This window comes from Sipha flava, unplaced genomic scaffold (genome assembly GCF_003268045.1).
Source record: "Sipha flava isolate LNK unplaced genomic scaffold, YSA_version1 252_pilon_pilon, whole genome shotgun sequence".
Lineage (NCBI taxonomy): Eukaryota > Metazoa > Arthropoda > Insecta > Hemiptera > Aphididae > Sipha > Sipha flava.
In genome coordinates, this window is record NW_020272904.1 from 2,104,026 (window position 1) to 2,121,550 (window position 17,525).

The 17,525-nt window shown below is 27.0% G+C and overlaps 1 protein-coding gene across 1 annotated transcript; it reads right to left on the bottom strand.

The window, feature by feature from the left end:
* Nucleotides 1-111: 111 nt before the first annotated feature.
* Nucleotides 112-17,461, bottom strand: LOC112684556 (protein PF14_0175-like). Its single transcript, XM_025556129.1, has 23 exons — nt 16,778-17,461; nt 15,993-16,103; nt 15,761-15,868; nt 14,593-14,667; nt 14,176-14,235; nt 12,013-12,210; nt 11,878-11,940; nt 11,099-11,203; nt 10,764-10,886; nt 10,155-10,217; nt 9,482-9,583; nt 9,179-9,370; nt 8,864-9,067; nt 8,361-8,732; nt 8,239-8,301; nt 8,072-8,158; nt 7,716-7,817; nt 7,564-7,653; nt 7,403-7,504; nt 637-768; nt 451-567; nt 291-393; nt 112-150 (listed from the first exon to the last, which is right to left on the bottom strand). Exons 1-23 carry the CDS (start codon nt 16,794-16,796, stop codon nt 135-137), a joined length of 2,607 nt encoding a protein of 868 aa, XP_025411914.1. The 5' UTR covers nt 16,797-17,461; the 3' UTR covers nt 112-134.
* Between the last annotated feature and the right edge of the window lie 64 nt (nt 17,462-17,525).

Consider the following 17,525-nt stretch of genomic DNA (forward strand, 5'->3'; position numbering starts at 1 on the left):
TAAAAACTATAAATGACTTACAAGTATGTATGTTTTGGTCATTAATAGAACTTTGCTTAACATCACTTTTATCAAAAAAAGTTTTATAAACAGGTGGTTCAGGCAATTTAAATACATTTTCTTGAATATTGTTTTCATTTGATGAAGGAACTAAAAAAAAAAATAAAATAAAATTTAACATACTAAATTATTTTAATGGCCACTTAAATGGTTCACCTAAATTAAACAAACATATACAATCTACTGTACATTTAATTATTAAAATAATCTATACTATTTAAAATACATACTTGATTTTTTCTCCTTCTTTTACACCATAAGTTATTTCAGTTTGAATAGATATAATATTGCATTTTGTTGATCTATTTTGGAAAGGTTTTACATTTTCACATTCTGAAAAATATTTATAAAAATGAGATTGTGAAATATTGAATTTTAATTAATACATACCTTCATAATTTTCACTCATTAAAATAGGATCATTATTTGTCAAACAAAAATTGAATGGTTTGATATCAATATCTGAGTTATACTTTAAATCTTCAATTTTTATATCATATGTTTGATCTAAATTAAATTGATTTAAAAATAATAATAATAATAATAATAATAAAAACATTTGCTTATAAAACATACCAGTATTACTATGCATACAATTATATTCAATATTGTTCACATAATTCATACTTAAATTAGAATTTGTTTCACAGAAAATGTTATCTTTATTGAACTCTTTTTGTTCAGTAGTAGAAATTTGAAAATCATAATCTAGAAAAAAAATTAATTTATTTGATTCAATAATATATTAATTATGTAAATCAGTAAGATAAATTGTATAAACACAATTAATTGATATAAATATAATTATAAGGACATAAATTAATTAGTTTTTAATAAATAATTTAATAATTAAGAATTAGCTATTCCTATATAATTAAAAGTGGGCAATAAGTTAATTATAACCAACTACTTCAAAAAAGTATGCATACCTTTAAGTATGCTATTGAGTTGTTGAATAATTATTTGCAAAATACAAGATAAACACTAAGTACTAATAATAAACAGTAAACACTAAATAATTTATTGATGTACCAGAATTAAATGTTATAAAGTAATTTGCTTACAGAGCTAAAAATACAAAAATGAATGACAGTAAAATGCTTAGTCATAAAAATGTATCATTATAAATTATTTATTATAATTTATTTTAAGCATAATTAAATACTTTATCAATAAAAAATAAAGCATATATTAAATTATTATTGAAATCTATGATTGTAATAATATTTAATTTACCAATTTCCTTTTTACTGGGTAATTTAAACAAACTTGAAGATTTATTATCTGTGGTTGATTTTATATTATGACATAGTAAATCATTACCAGATCCTTGTATAAAATGAGTATTCAAATATGATGTAAAAAAAAAAAATTAAAATCTTAGAGATAATCCTTTTAAGTATTACATAATATAATCCTCTTTAATTGTATAGCTAATAACTTAATGTTTATCGGAATTCATTAAATATTTAACATAATTTCTTAGATTATTGATAGATATCATTTACTTAATCATTAAATAAACCACTGATTTCCAAACTGGGAGGTGTGCAATTTTTGAAAGTCTACAAAGGGGGTGTAGAACAGAAGAGATTGAGAACCACTGACATAAATAATGATGGAAATAAATTGATAATAATAATTCTCAAAGATTTTTGTAAAATTGCAATCAGTCTTGTAAAGTATTTGAGTAAATATATTTAAATACTTTTGTAGTATTTAGAATATTTTTAAAATATTTTTAGATTTGATTATTTGGGAAGTATTTTAAATACTGTCTTGGACGTATTTGTATTTGAAAATCAAATACTTTTATACAAATACTTTTGAAAATTCAGTCGTCAGTCATTACATTTTTTTTAATTTATTTTCATTTTTCAGTATAATATAATTAAGAAGGTGGTACAAAAACTTCTAATAATACTTAGTTGAATATAACATGATAATATTTTAAAATTAGTTATTACAAAATTAATTTGGCTTACTGACTAGTAGAAAAGAAAGATAAAAAAGTATTTGAAATACATTCTGAATGGATGTATTTGTATCTATATTTAAATAAAATTTTAAAAGTATTTTTTACAACACTGATTGCAATGCATAATCATACTTGGCTAATAATATATGTATTACCATAAAAGCCTTTTCGATAGATCATACTACTTAATGCTAGGATTTATTATTTCTTTCTGTAAAAGCTGATAAATACAACAAACATAACAAATACAAATTATTAATGTGCTACCATCATAACTCATATATAATTTTATTTGGATTGATTTGTGTAAGTGTGTAATGTGTTATGAGGATAGCGCATATTTTATAGAATTTTCATCAATTTATGTAACTTATTAATTTCTATATATTTTTATTTAAATATGATTTAAATGTGCCTTATATTGAAAGTTTTAAGAGATTATAATTTCAATAGTTCAAAATAAGGATTCTAGGGGACACGGAATAAGCCTCTACAAAGATTCCTTTCGCAGGTAACTACTTACAATACCAATGGAGAAATATATAAGATACTAAGCAATCGGGCGCCCCCTAAGCAACGTCAGTGGGATGCAGAGTGATAAACAACGTACCCCACTGATGGTCAATCTTTCTAAACCAGGTCGACAACCAAGACCCTTCACTGGGATGAAACAGCCCTTACCAGGGTCAACCTTGACGATTATGTCCTTTAATGCTGAGGGACTCACATCTGAGAAAGAGACAGTAATTTCACACATAGTCAGAACAAATAGTATAGACATACTGTGCTTACAAGAAATCCAACGTGACGAACACCACCATAAACTTACTATCAATGGACTTAGGCTGATAACAGAACACCATCACAACAAGTATGGAAGCACAGTTTTTGTGAAAAACAATATAGATGTTATATCGGCCCATAGTACATGTGTAAACAATATAGAAATTAATATGATTGACATCGGCAATATTACAATAACATCAATATACAAGCCACCTAATGTAGATCAGCGGTTCCCAATTAGCATGAAGCCACGGACCCCTAGCTATAACTTAAATTGGTCCACGGACCCCTTTTTTGTAAATACTTACTCTTCAATTTTATTTAATTATGAAAATGAGAAATAAATTGGTACGATTTATTTTCAATATGATTTAATTTTTAATTTTGTAAACATTTTCGTAATATAGTACAAACAAATTTTCTCAAAAAAAAAAAAAAAAAATAATTACAATAATATATTTATAAAAAAAATTATTTGATTAACCACCTTCAAACTTTATGAAACAAGTGAAATCTTTCTTTTTTGTTCATAATTTCGTCTAAGTCCGACTGCATGCTTGAAATTTTAACTATTAAATCAGCGTCAATATTAAGTCTATTACGAAATTTGTTTTTCATGTAACAGTAGGTAGAAAAAGCTTGTTCACATCTATATGTTGTGCAAAAGGGGATCAAATGTCTTAAAGCTTTCTCAGCCAGTTGCTTTTGATCATTTTGAATAATTAACCAAAAATCAATTAGTTTTTTTATCGTTGAAAATATTTTTCATCGTTCCATTTGTTACCAAATCAATTAATTCATCTTGTTCCTGTTCAGAGAGATTTTCTATTTTTTCAATATCACAGGAAAATGGATTTCTTATCCATGTATTATTTGGGTCAGGTTGATGAAAATATTTTCTTAATATTTTGGCCATGCTCAACAAGTGTTCAGATTTTTCACTCTTTACCTCCTGTGATAGACATTCACACGAAGATTCCAAAAATGTTTGTAATGTCGGAAAGTTACTGAAAGAGTTATTTTCAACACGTATTGCCCAAATTTCAAACTTTTTAATAGTTGCTTCGATTTTATCCTCAACGTGAAAAACATCAACATAAATTCCTTGTAAACTCAAATTTAGTGTATTCAAGTATTTGAACACATCAGCCAAGTAAGCTATGTATAAAAAAGGACACACGGCACTAATTGCTGACCAGTAATGACTGAGACTACTAATTAATACTAATGTTAATCATTTACTTTAAATTATATATCCGAAATATATTTTATTGGTTAATGGAAAGAAAATAATCAGTATGGTTTCACGTTTTAAATTATAGTAATAATAGTGTAATATTGAAGATAATAATGATATTTATTTCTATGAAATTGATTATCTATTTCTTTTTCGCAATAATCGTGTTTCATTAGTCCAAAAATACTTGGAATATCATATTACTACAAAGATAATAATTTCACTAAAATAAAATAAAAATAGCACTACAGAACAACACAACCGTGGACCCCCTAAAATCAACACGCGGACCCCTGGGGGTCCACGGACCACCAATTGGGAACCGCTGGTGTAGATTTTGAGTTCAACGAGCCAGTTGATTTTCAAAAACATAAAGCAAAAATAGTTATCGGAGATTTCAACAGTCAAAGTGCCCAGTGGGGATACCAAGAAATGAATGATAATGGTGAAAGAGTCAAAGACTGGGCAGCAACTAATGCTCATTCATGGTCTGAAACTACCAAAGTCCTTTAACAGACAATGGAAAAACGGCTATAACCTGGACAACATATTTGTAGGGGAAAATATTGAACAACTAAGCGTAAAATGTGTAATAGATCCTATTCCTCGAACACAACATCGACCCATCATATGTGAAATTTTAGCAACAATAAGTCCAACTATGGTACCGTTTAAAAGACGGTATAATTTCAAGAAAGCAAAATGGAGTGAATACGCAGTGGCACTAGACAGGGTAATTAAAACATTCCAACCAACACTGGAACATTACGATGATTTTGTGAAAATAATAAAGAAAATCTCGAAGCAGTACATATCCAGAGGTTGCCGCCAAAATTACATACCCGGGATGAAGAAACAGCTACAGAAGACCCTCGATGAATTTACAGTAAGATATGAAAACAATCCATTTGACGATGAAACTATTCAAATAAGAGACCCTTTTGACAAATATTTCGAAGGAAAGAAGGAAAGAATGGCAGAAAACAGTAGAAGAAATAAATATGGCACAAAATAGTAATAAGGCCTGGCACCTCCTTAAGAAACTAAACAGCGAAAAGAACAACGGATTTGTATATACGAATGTTACGGCAAACGAAGTGGCTCATCAACTTTTACTAAATGGAAAGACAAAACGAACTGTTAAAGAATCCAAAAAGATCAAGAGGAACCCGTGTGATGAAATCAATACATTTACGTCCGAACTAGATATTAAGGAAGTGGAAATTACAATTAAGAGTCTGAAAAACAAGAAGACAGCTGGTGTTGATGATATACTTAATGAATAAATCAAACATTTTGGCCCTATAACGGTGAGATGGATCACAACACTATTCGGAAACTGCATCAAAATGAGTAGAATATCGAAAAAAATGGAGAGAATCGCATGCTATAGCATAGCTTAAACCTGGTAAAAAGATCCGACAGAAGCAAAAAAAAGTTACAGACCAATTTCACTTCTGTGCCACCTATATAAACTGTTTGAAAGACTTGTTATAAACAAAATAACAAATCTCGTTGAGAGCAGGTTTAACCACGAATAAGCTGGTTTCAGAGCGGGAAAATCATGCACAATTCAAGTACTAAATATCACGCAACATATCGAGGACGGTTTTGAAAAAGGGGAAATAACTGGGGCAGTCTTTGTAGATCTCACGGCTGCCTATGATACGGTGAACCATATAATGCTTAGAAAGAAAATTTACGAGATGACGAAAGATTATTGTCTAACAGAAATTATAGGAATGTTGCTGAAGGATAGACGGTTTTATATAACACTAAACGGCAAGAAAAGCGAATGGTGAAAACAAAAAAACGGCCTTCCTCAAGGGAGCGTATTAGCACCAATGTTGTTCAACATCTACACGAACGACCAATCGATAGGAACAGTAACACGACATTTTATATACGCAGACGATCTGGCATTAATGACATAAGAAAAGAATTTTGAAGAAATCGAAGAAAGACTGGAAGATACCCTAAAAGATACCCTAACTATATACTACCAAAAGAACCGAGAAGCAAAAAGAAACCTGCATATCAACTGGAATAATGAAATACTACAACGCAGTGACAACCATAAATATCTGGGAGTTTATTTGAATCGAAATCTTATATACAAAATGCACTGTATAAAACCCGAGCAAAGGTAGAAGCCAGGAATAACATTATACAGAAGCTCATTGGTAGTAAATGGAGAGCTGACGCGAAGGTACTCCATACGTCTGCGCTAGCTCTATGTTTCTCGGCGGGGGAGTATGCGAGTCCGATCTGAGAAGAATCAACACACTCAAAGAGAGTAGATATGGCCCTCAATGAAACTGTCCGTATGATCACTGGGTGTCTTCGACCAACGAACATTGATAAATTATACAGTCTGAGCAGAATTGCCCCACCACATATTCGACGGAAAGTAAGCGCAATGGTTGAAAAGACGAGGAAAGAAACGGATGGGCGCCATTCCGTGTACGGACAGATCCACCACCAAAACGCTTGCGTTCAAGAAAAAGTTTTTTAAACAATTGCGGACCACTGAGCGTTCCACCTCAGAAATAGCGGACTAGATTATGGTAAAGAGAATTTCCTTTTACGGTGTTTCCCAAAAAAGAAAGTCTTCCTACTGGAAATGACCTCTCATATGCACTATGGAGAACGTTAAACCGATTAAGGGTAAGCGATGCTAGGACTAGCAGTACTTTGGTGAGATGGGGTATTCAGGAAGACCAACTATGTAGGTGCGGACAGGTCAGGACAGACGACCATATATTGCAGTTTCATAGAGCCCCATATAGAATTGTGGATCGTAGATTTAATGGGTTGTATAACAAAACGAAGAAGGGAAACTGTCGGATACTGGAATGGTGAAGGAATCCGATAAGTTGTCGACTACATGATAAAAGAAGAATAAGGATTCTAGTAATATTCTTATAAAACACCTGATATTAATATTATATAAATATTTAAAAGGTGTAAAGCAAAAATAAGTTACATAAAAAAATAACTTAAGTTCTTATTTTTGAATATTGAATTTAAAATCTAATAAAAGCTTTCAATATAATGATTTTCAGTCTTCATCAAGTACTTATAGTAAATCCTAACATTAACTAATAAGACAAAGCTTTACCTAGCGTTGTACTTTTTTGGTACCATATTATACACGCAATTATTAATCAGAGTACAAATAAACACAATTTTTTTAATGTATGACTAATTTAATTTTTAACAAATTTAACATTATTTTCATGACAATGTTTATGAAATTATCAGATTTATTTGTTTTTTTTAATGTTAAATTTCTTAAACTAAATAATTATTAAATTCATAGCTATAAATGTTATACTTACTATTTTTTTGTTTACCAAAATCTAAATTAATTTCTTCATAAGGAACTATATGAACAGGAGGTATATTCAATGTTGTAATATTTGATGAATTATCGTGATTATCTAGAAAATGGATTCATGTAACTATAATAATTTATAAAGCACAAAAATATATAACTTACTAGTTTGGTTTTTAGAACATTTTTCATTACTCTCAAGACAAGATTTGAAATTATCAGATTTAATTGGTTTTGTATTATTTAATGTTTCACCTAAATAAATAATTTAAATTTAAACACACCAAATATTTCATAGCTATAAATATTATACATACTATTTTTTTGTTCACCAGAATCTACATTAATTTCTTCATAAGGAGTTAAAAGAACAGGAGGCATATTCACTGTTGTAATATTTGATGTATCATCATTATAACCTAGAAAATGTATTTTTACTGTTACAGAAATATATTAAAAAACAAAAAAGAATTTGCTGAAATCTAAAAACCTATACTATATGTACAACATACTATTTTTGTTTTTACTAAAATCAACTATTTTTTTATTATGAGATTTAAAATTAGCATGTTCAATTTTTTTTTTTATGAAATAATACTCAAAAAAATTAAAAAAATCAAAAACGATTTTACTAATCATAAAAATAGTTTGTAGTAATGAAATTTAAACTAACAATTATTTTTTTCACCAGAATCCAGATAATTTTCTTCATAAGGCATAATAGTAAGAGTAGGTTCATTTTTTGAAGTAATATTATTCTCTGAAAAATAAATAAAATTAGTAAATTATTTACACAAAAAAATGTATGGAATACTTTACTTTTAGCTAAGTACAACATACCTATTGGTTTATTTTTAGAAGTATGGACATTTTTGTCAATTAATTGTAATTCAAATGAAGTATCTGAAATAAATCATATAACAAATGAAGAACAGGTATTTTTTTAATTTCAATAATATTACCATCTTTGTTATCTTCACAATATTCAGATACATATTCAAAATCTACATAGACATCCTTAAGCATATTTAAAATATTAGTCTCAATATGATCATTATCATTTACATGGATTTTTTTTTCATAGTTCATATTATTTAAAATAGAATTGGATAGTGGTGTAAGTTTTTCTAATTTAATAATATTTTTATTGTCTTCATTTATAAGCATTTTTAAAATATTAGCTTCCAAATACTTTTGATGTAATACTTTCTGACGATATTTTTCTGCATTAGTATTAAATACAAAATGGTTTATTTTAGATGTCAATATTTTATTGGCATTTCTATTAAAACTATAATAATTTTTACAATGACACATGGAATCAAATTTTTCATCTGAAACAAAAAAATTAAACAACCTAAAAAGAAAATTATAAAAAAAAAATCTAATAATAATGAAAAATTGTGTAGTAACTGTTCAGTATCAATTCATATGTATAGTTTTTTAAAATGTAAAACAGTCTTACTTTTTGACTTTTTTAAAGAATTTTTAATCATACAATTCACATCATCATTTTTGGTTCCACTGATGAGAGTTTCAAATTTCCTTTTCCCATCATTTTTATTTTCATGGGTAGTAACATTTGATAACTTTAATGCTTGGAGTTCATTGATTTGGGAAATATGAAATATTTTTTTTTCAGGTACCAAATGATTATCTATTGATTGATCTAAAACATTATCATATAATTTATTTAAATTATATTCATTCTCAATAACTTTTAATAATTAAGAAATGTGAGATTTTACTCTTATAATCAAAGTATATAAAAAATTCTAACCAGAGGCTCCATTTTCAAAATTATTTGACAGTATATTATGTACTTCAATATTTTTCATAGGAGTTCTAGAAGTCTGATAAGGAATGCAATTTTCATTATTACCATTAAGATTCAAATTTGCTCCTTTTTTTATTAATGTATTATTTATTATTGGAATGTCGAAAATACTTGACAAATTATGTTCAGTAACTCCTAAATAAAAATAATTAAATACAATTCATTATTAATGTCATTCTAAGTAATTAAAGCTAAAATTATCTTGATCTAAGATAAAAAATATTTGAACAACATTTCATAACTCACCAGAAGTTTCAAATGATAATGATTTAGAATCAACTAATTCATTTAAATCAATATTTTGTTCTAATGAAGAACTTTTACTGCATTCATCACCAACAATATTATCTGTCACAAATATATTATTTTGGTTTGTTAAAACATTGAATTTTTATATTAATGTTAAATTGCATTTTATATAATTAATATTTTATAGCAAGTTAAATTATTTTAAGTGTAATAATATTAAATTGTAATAATAGATATCTCAGTGGACAAGTATGCACTTATAAAAAGTATAAAGACAATAATTAGAGGTTTTCTAAAAGAAAATAAGTATTTTGTTAACTACATTAAATTAACGACTTTCAATCATACTTTATAGTACTTGAAATTTAGAAATATATTGCTCTGAAAGTAAAAAATATCATAGTTTCATTTTTTTCTGATTTTGTTTTTTATAATTTTAAACACACTTAAAAATTAATAGAAAAATCAACATTAAAGTTCTAGATTATTTTACCATTGAAACATAAAACAAAGTATTGTTCTTCAACAATTAAATCATTAAACATAAACTAGTAACATAACATTTACTTGAAAATGATAAACAAATATCTAAAAAACTAATTAGCCTCCAGATATAATAGCACAATTAGTTATATTTGTCAATTATATTTTTAAAATTATAATTACTTACTTATAAAATTTGAAGATGATAATTCAGATTTGTATGATTTTACTTTATTTTCTTCACTTTTTTCTATATGAGAAACATAAGAGTCATTAACATATTCACCATGAGATGTTTTTTGAGTTCCAAATACATATATAATACAATGTAATATGTTTAAAGACTTACAACTTCATATGAAGTCTTATGATTATATTTGACACATTATTCAAACTTTTAATATTAAACAATAATACAATTTAGAAAATGAAGTTTAGTTAAAAAAAATTAAAGATAAATAATGAAGTCTCAAAAGTAAAATCAAAATACTATGTCTGTTATAATAAAAATATCCTATGTTTAAATACTTCTAATCATTACGCAACATCAGTAATATTTTTTTGATATTGACTTACATTTGGTTGTCAACATACCACCTTACAAGCCTTGGGATATATAATAATAATAATACATTCATAGAGGTATTTCTATATATTATATTACTGAGAAGTCAACTATTTTATTTATAAAATACTAAACAATCATTAAAAAACAATTTCAGATTATCTCTTAAATTGAGATTTAAATGAGAATAAAATATTTAAACTTAAGTAAAATTAACTAAATTAATACTACCTTGTTTACAGTAAGTATTTTCCATACAGAATTCTTGCTCCAAATGTCTAATAAACTCTTCAGTAACAACCATAGCTTCTTCATCATTACTATTTTTTTTTATAGAGTTCATTGTATTAAGATCTATAAATATATAAATGTAATAAAATATGTTGCACAGCATAATAAGAAATGATTATTTTTATTTCAATAATGCGATATTAAATTTAAAATAATAGTCATAACAGATAAGAAAAATACTAGTTAATGTGTCATTGTATTTACGGAACAATAGTAATATAATCTACATTACAAGTATTTTATTATTATAATATTAAAAAATAGATAATAATTACTTGATAATTCTGACAAATCATCCATGTTCTCATTAAATTTGATAATTTGATTAGATAAATTTGAAGAACTTTCAATTTTATAGTTAGTTTTAACCACTTTTGGAGCTAAAAATAATAATAATTTGCAAAATTTTGATTTAATTATTAAATATATAAACAAATTGTAGTATAGAATTGTACACTATTTTCTAGTTTTTTTTTCTATATTAGATAAGCTTATACATTATCTTGATTAGTTAGAATCAGTTTCACTGGGAAATTCACTTAAATCATTTAACATACAATTGTATATAATACCATTGATTATAAATACTATTATAATATTATGGTATTTATATTCAATGATAATATTTTTTATTTCAGTTTTGCAATAATATAATAATGGAATATCATAAAATAATTAGTGTCCAGGGGAAAAAAAATAAACAATAATATTGTATTAATGGATACAAATTTGTTCTCCAAAAAATGTTCAAACAATTTGGAAGAATCGAATTTGGTGATAACTAATTTGGGTGAGATAAAAACTACATAAGATGAAATTTACTTGATACAATTGAGGACTTGTGCAAAAACCGTGGACACAACTAGGGTAAAATATCATTTATAATAATTTAAATGCACCGATATGTATAAAAATAAAATATAACATAAAAACGTTTTTCATCATAAATATAGTAAAATAATTATGTTAGATAAAGTTTAATGAATTTCTTAGTCATAAAATATTTTTTAAATCAAACTTAATAAATATCAACAGTTTTTAAATGGAAACTTACGAGTTATATTTAGCTTTTTGTTAAAATATGATTTTTTGTTGAAATAAGTTTTTAAACCAGAATCTAAAATAAATAGAACATTAACATGAACATATATAAAAAAAAAAAATTAAATAATAATTTAGTTTGAATTACTTTTGAGCAATGTTGGACAATTTAATTCCGATTCAAAAATACTCATTGACTTAGATTCAACTTCATTTTTAATATTATTAATTTGAAAATAATCAACTTCTGATTCTGAATCTGATTCAAATAATGATGGTGTATTTTTTTTATTCTGAGTGGCTTGATGATGTTCAGGACATTGCGATAAAATATCACAAGTGAAAACTAAAACATAAATAAATATTCATTTTTTTCAAGCATAATTTTGGAACTTAATCAGGGCAAGCATTAGAAAATTATGACGGGAATGGGTTATAAATATACAAATTTTCCAATTACTTTCAGCAAAATTCAACAATACTAATGTTATTTAATTTGTTCATGAATGCCGTTCATATAACTGGGCCATTCGTAGAGGGGGGGTATTGCACCCCCTGAACTTAATACAATATTCTAGCTGCGTCCGCCGTCCATAACATACGTGCATACAAATTACTCGGTTTTTTTTTAAGTTTCTACTATAATTCAACCTTAAGTACCGTAAAAGTCGATGATAAAATCAGTTCACGCTGTCCCTCTTACTCTAAAAATCCAACTAACATCCAGTCTTATAAACGGCAAACATAGATAAATTTAATTACTTTATAGTAATTCATTCGTTACATAACTGTTGTTTCCATACAATCAATAAGCATATAATTACGCTTATCGTCAAAACACATTCGATCTCCCCAGCCCGGACACCCAATTTTAGTTAAAGCCAAACTCACAATCAATTCTAAAACGAACCGTATACATGGCGATTATTCAGGTATGGGCTAAAATCAAAACGACTCTACTGAATTAGTAGCAATGCATGAATAAAATGTATGGAAAAAATTAACTATTGAGTGAATTTGTGAATTTTACTTCAACATTTAATTGATTTAAACTACTAAGAAAACTAATGGTTTCTTATACAATATTACGTTAGAATGAGGTACTAATTAATGGAATTACCAACTACTTTGACATTAACGAGTAAATTTTCCGTCTTTATATTCGACTGATAAATATGAAGTAGATTTTTTGTTTTTAACTTTATCATTCGTTAACGAGTGAACAATTTTTGTCCAATAATACATCTAACCTACAGTGTTTTGATGTCATAATTTAAATATTAAATCGAAAACGCGGTAAATTAACGATGCACCACACAAATTTACGTAATGAATAATGTATTAACGTGTTGTCCAGTGACCATGATTTTAGAATATACTACTTCTAGTATATTCAAAAATCAATTCTGAGATTGGTTTCCCGGTGGTTCAATCTCATCCGTTTCTCGATCACTATATCATAATTAATTTTATTGCCATCACGTCGTCCGTCACTATCGTCAATTCAAGAATAACTCAGAACGTAAGTTGAACTTAGTATGTATATTGATTCGTGCGTAGTATAGACACACGCATGCGTATAAAGAAAATATAACTGACAACCAGTTATACTTCAAAATCATTTTTCAACATATTTAATTATTTATTATTTTTTCGTGTTATAATAATTGCAGATATATAATTTCAAAGTTTCCGATAACGCACTGCTCCTGTTCTGAATGCCAAGTCAAAATCAATAAAAAAATCATACAAACTTAAACTCTCATTACTTCTTTCGTTAAGCTCCACCTCATCAAAAACGATTAGAAACCAACATATTAAGTTTCCGAAAATAGGTACGCTCTAATTTCACTTGATAGTTTCTGAATTCGCTTCAAATTTAATCGAAAAATTTGAAAAGATGAAAAACAAACCCAGCACCAGAGGCAGACTGGTCTATCAGGAAACTTCCCAATGGACTCAATACTGTAAGAGCCGCTATCCTTATTATAACAATTTTTTTTTTTTTGTAAAATAAGCATAATAATCAAATATTAAAAATTTTAAAACAACAATTTTAGAACATTAATCTTTCCAATACAAAGTTCCTCTGTTCATAATAAAAATTGGGTGAGCTAAATCTTCTGACTTTTTACTATAAGGTTAGAAAATAATCATAAGAGTTAAGAAATGTTTGGTAACGATTAATTTGCAACAAGTTCAAATAATAAAACACAAAATTATATATTTTCAAAAATATAGGTAAAAGAGGTTAAAATCAGAAATGTTTTCAGTTTTCATTTAAAAAACAAAAGAAAATAATCATACATACCATAACCAAGATCCAATTTTCTTTTAAAAGCTGTCGTTGCTGATTTTTTTTTATTTTTTACTAAAAACAATAAATAAAATTATACAGTCTACTAGTATATAAAAAAAAGGTCAAAAAGAAATAATTATTTAATTATTAATCTCTAATGGCTTTCAGCTTATTAAGCCTTTAATTTTCTAAATTCATTACCATTTGAGCAGTTATTTATTTATAATATATGCATATTCTTGAAATAATATCATATAATATACATTTTTTTTAAGTAAACATGGATTAAGTAGAATAAATAAAATTGGTTAGTAAATACTACCAATGTATTTGAGATACTAAGACTATATTCAACATAATTGATTGTATATAGCGAAAAATTTTTTCAAATAATTAACAGTAAAATAAATAATTTAAACAAGTACTTACTTTTTCTAGAATTATTCGTTGATATATCAGCTTTTGATTTTGTTTTTTTGACATTTAAGTCACTTTCATTATCTTCTAAAAATTAAAGATTGATTGAAGTAAAAAAAAAGAAAGTTGACTTTTATAACTGTCTATATTTATTATATAAGTAGACGCCGCTTGTTAGGGACATGGATTATTGATACAATCGCGTTATTGAAACAAAATTTTTAGGGATGGATCGGCCGTATGTTAAAACAATGTAAATCAATTGGATTATTGAGACAACACATTGGTTATTTGAAACAATAAGAGCAAAGGTCATCTAAAAATGAATTGTAATAACAATGTACTTTATCTTATTTCGTTATGAAGAAAACCAGTCAAACTCTTGGAAGTATACAAAGATTGGATTAATGTGGACTCACACTTTGAAATTGCAGGAGTTTCAACACAAGAAATCTGTAATGCAGTTTTGAATCCTCAAACAATTTAACATGCTTTCATTGACGATGAAAAAGAAAAAAAAGAAGTATTCCCATGAAGTAAAGAAATTGTAGAAGCTATATGTTCTTAGGAGAGTAGTCTGGAGATCACCGTGTAAACAGAAAGGGCTTTGGGCGACATTATTCTTACGAAAGTATAATCATCTAGTTACTTGACGAAAAACAGCATACAACGATAAACGCATATTTTACTCAGCATATACATTTTTTTTATAATAAATAAAACAAATCGCTTATTAAAAACATTCGGTTAATTAACACATTTCACATGAATCCAAAAGTGATCCTAATAAGCGGTTTTTCTACTATATTTACAAATAGTGGTAGAGCAAATAAATTCAAATTTACATGTGTTATAAAGTATTTAATCATTCATATTTATGCATACACATCAATCTTAGATTAAATAAAAAAGAATAGGTTGAAAATATTTAATAATTAAATTTTGAATATAATATAATAGAAATGAGACAGGAATTGTTATTAAAATAAAAGTAAAAAGGAGAAGAGGATAAAAATGAAAACAATTATTGAAAATTATTGGAATTGGTGTAAGGATAGATGTAGACCTGTAGTTAAACTAAATCGGGTAGGACAAACAAAATTGTAGAGGGGAAAATGAAACAAAAATAATTTATGCCATCACTATTTATAAATAAAAAAAAAATTGCAATTTAGTTTACTTGTTAATTCTTTTTTTAATCTATTTCTTGTCATATAACCATTAGATGTGGTCTGGATAGCATGATTAATATCTATTTGAGAATTAACATCAATTTTTTTTCTTTTAACTGAAAATTAAATATATATATATAAATATATATACATATATTATGACACTAAAATAAATTATTTGATTTATATTTTTTTAAGTTTAAATCAGTACCTATATACAAAGTAAGTTTAATTACTTACAGCTTATATCATTGTTTGCTACATCACAGTCTGTTCCACTAGCAAATATTGATCTTTTCACACTGTTTTTCTGAAGATAAGATGTTGATTTACAATGTGATAATAATGTACCTACAAAATAAATTAAATATTTATACAAGAAGACACAATTCCAAATGTTATTTTTTTAAATTCTACTATATTCTAAACATAAAAATGAGCATTAAAAGGTTAGTTAAAAATACTTAAAATACATTATAGTTAATATATAAATTAATGAATTCATGTTGAACTGTAGAAAAAAAAACTTTATATAAAATAAAACGTGATTATTAGTGAATCTTAACATTTAGAAAAGCATTTATATAGTACCTAACTGATGTGTATCATTTTATTCAGTTAATTTGTTTTATAGCTTTCATTATAATAATAGAAAAGGTAGTGATCCTAAATATTGTAATTGTAAACAAATTATTGGCTGTTTCATTCATTAGAATATTAAATGATAAATTAAAAATAATAGAATTGGAATGCATCTGTGCAAGATAGATGTGTAAATGATCAATTTTTTTAACTGGTTATAAATGGATAATTTCATGTTTATATTATAATAGAAAATTAATAAAAGAATATGAAAATATATAGAATTTTATTATGAATTGAATAAATATTTATATATGAAGTTAAAAATAAAATAATAGTTAAGAATTCTTGGTTTTAAGTCTATCAATCTAAAAATTGTACTTATATAGTAGTGAAAAGGTACTAGGTGAAAATTAAATGAATAAAAGGAAAAAAATACTTACCATGATTCGGACTCATCATGAAGTAAAATTTTCGGGATGCAGTTACTGTTGGTATTAGCACTAAACTCACAATTGTCAAATACTGCTGAACCGGCGTAAATTGCTCAAGTACCCGTGGACCGAAATCCACATGTTATGCTGGAATACTGATAACGTATAAAAACGTTAAGCATTTATCGCTTGAGCCGGAGGTCATACCGACTGGAAGATATGTACGATGTATCTATATAAATGTCGGCTACCGGTAACCGTTTTAGTAGATATTATTTACAACAAACGAAAATGCAAAAGAAATATTGGATCACGTTTGGCCGGCGAATGCGTGGTTCCAAGGGAAACTCGGCGAATTCAAAACACAATGAAACAGTGTTCCCCACACTATCAGTCGATTTATCTTATTATCACGCGAACTGAACAAATACAAGCAAAGACCGCCTACGGTGTACAGAGTGCGACGGACCAAGTGGTTGCGGTACGAGTAAGAGCGAGATGGAGTGAACGGGTTAGCCAACGGTTATCGACGTAGATGTTATTCGATTATAAACGAACATTTTGGAAGCGGAAATTCAAAAGATTCGTTTTCTTTTAACTGCAGTCTCTGATTCGCGTTCGTAGATCCGACTCATGAAGTCCGTTTAACATTTGGGGTGGCTGCGATTTTCTGTGTCCGGTGTGGCGCGGGGTATTCGAGTCCGCCTTTCTCGGTCGCACTGCGGCACCCGTTTACCACCACCACCAGCGCTACTGC

Bases quoted from the DNA above. Each gene is read 5' to 3' on its own strand.
- LOC112684556 (XM_025556129.1), bottom strand. The intron at 14,236-14,592 runs GTAAGTACTTGT...TATTGTTTTTAG, and splicing joins AACGAATAATTCTAGAAAAA to TAAAAAATAAAAAAAAATCA. The intron at 11,204-11,877 runs GTAAGTTTCCAT...TATTATTTTTAG, and splicing joins CAAAAAGCTAAATATAACTC to CTCCAAAAGTGGTTAAAACT.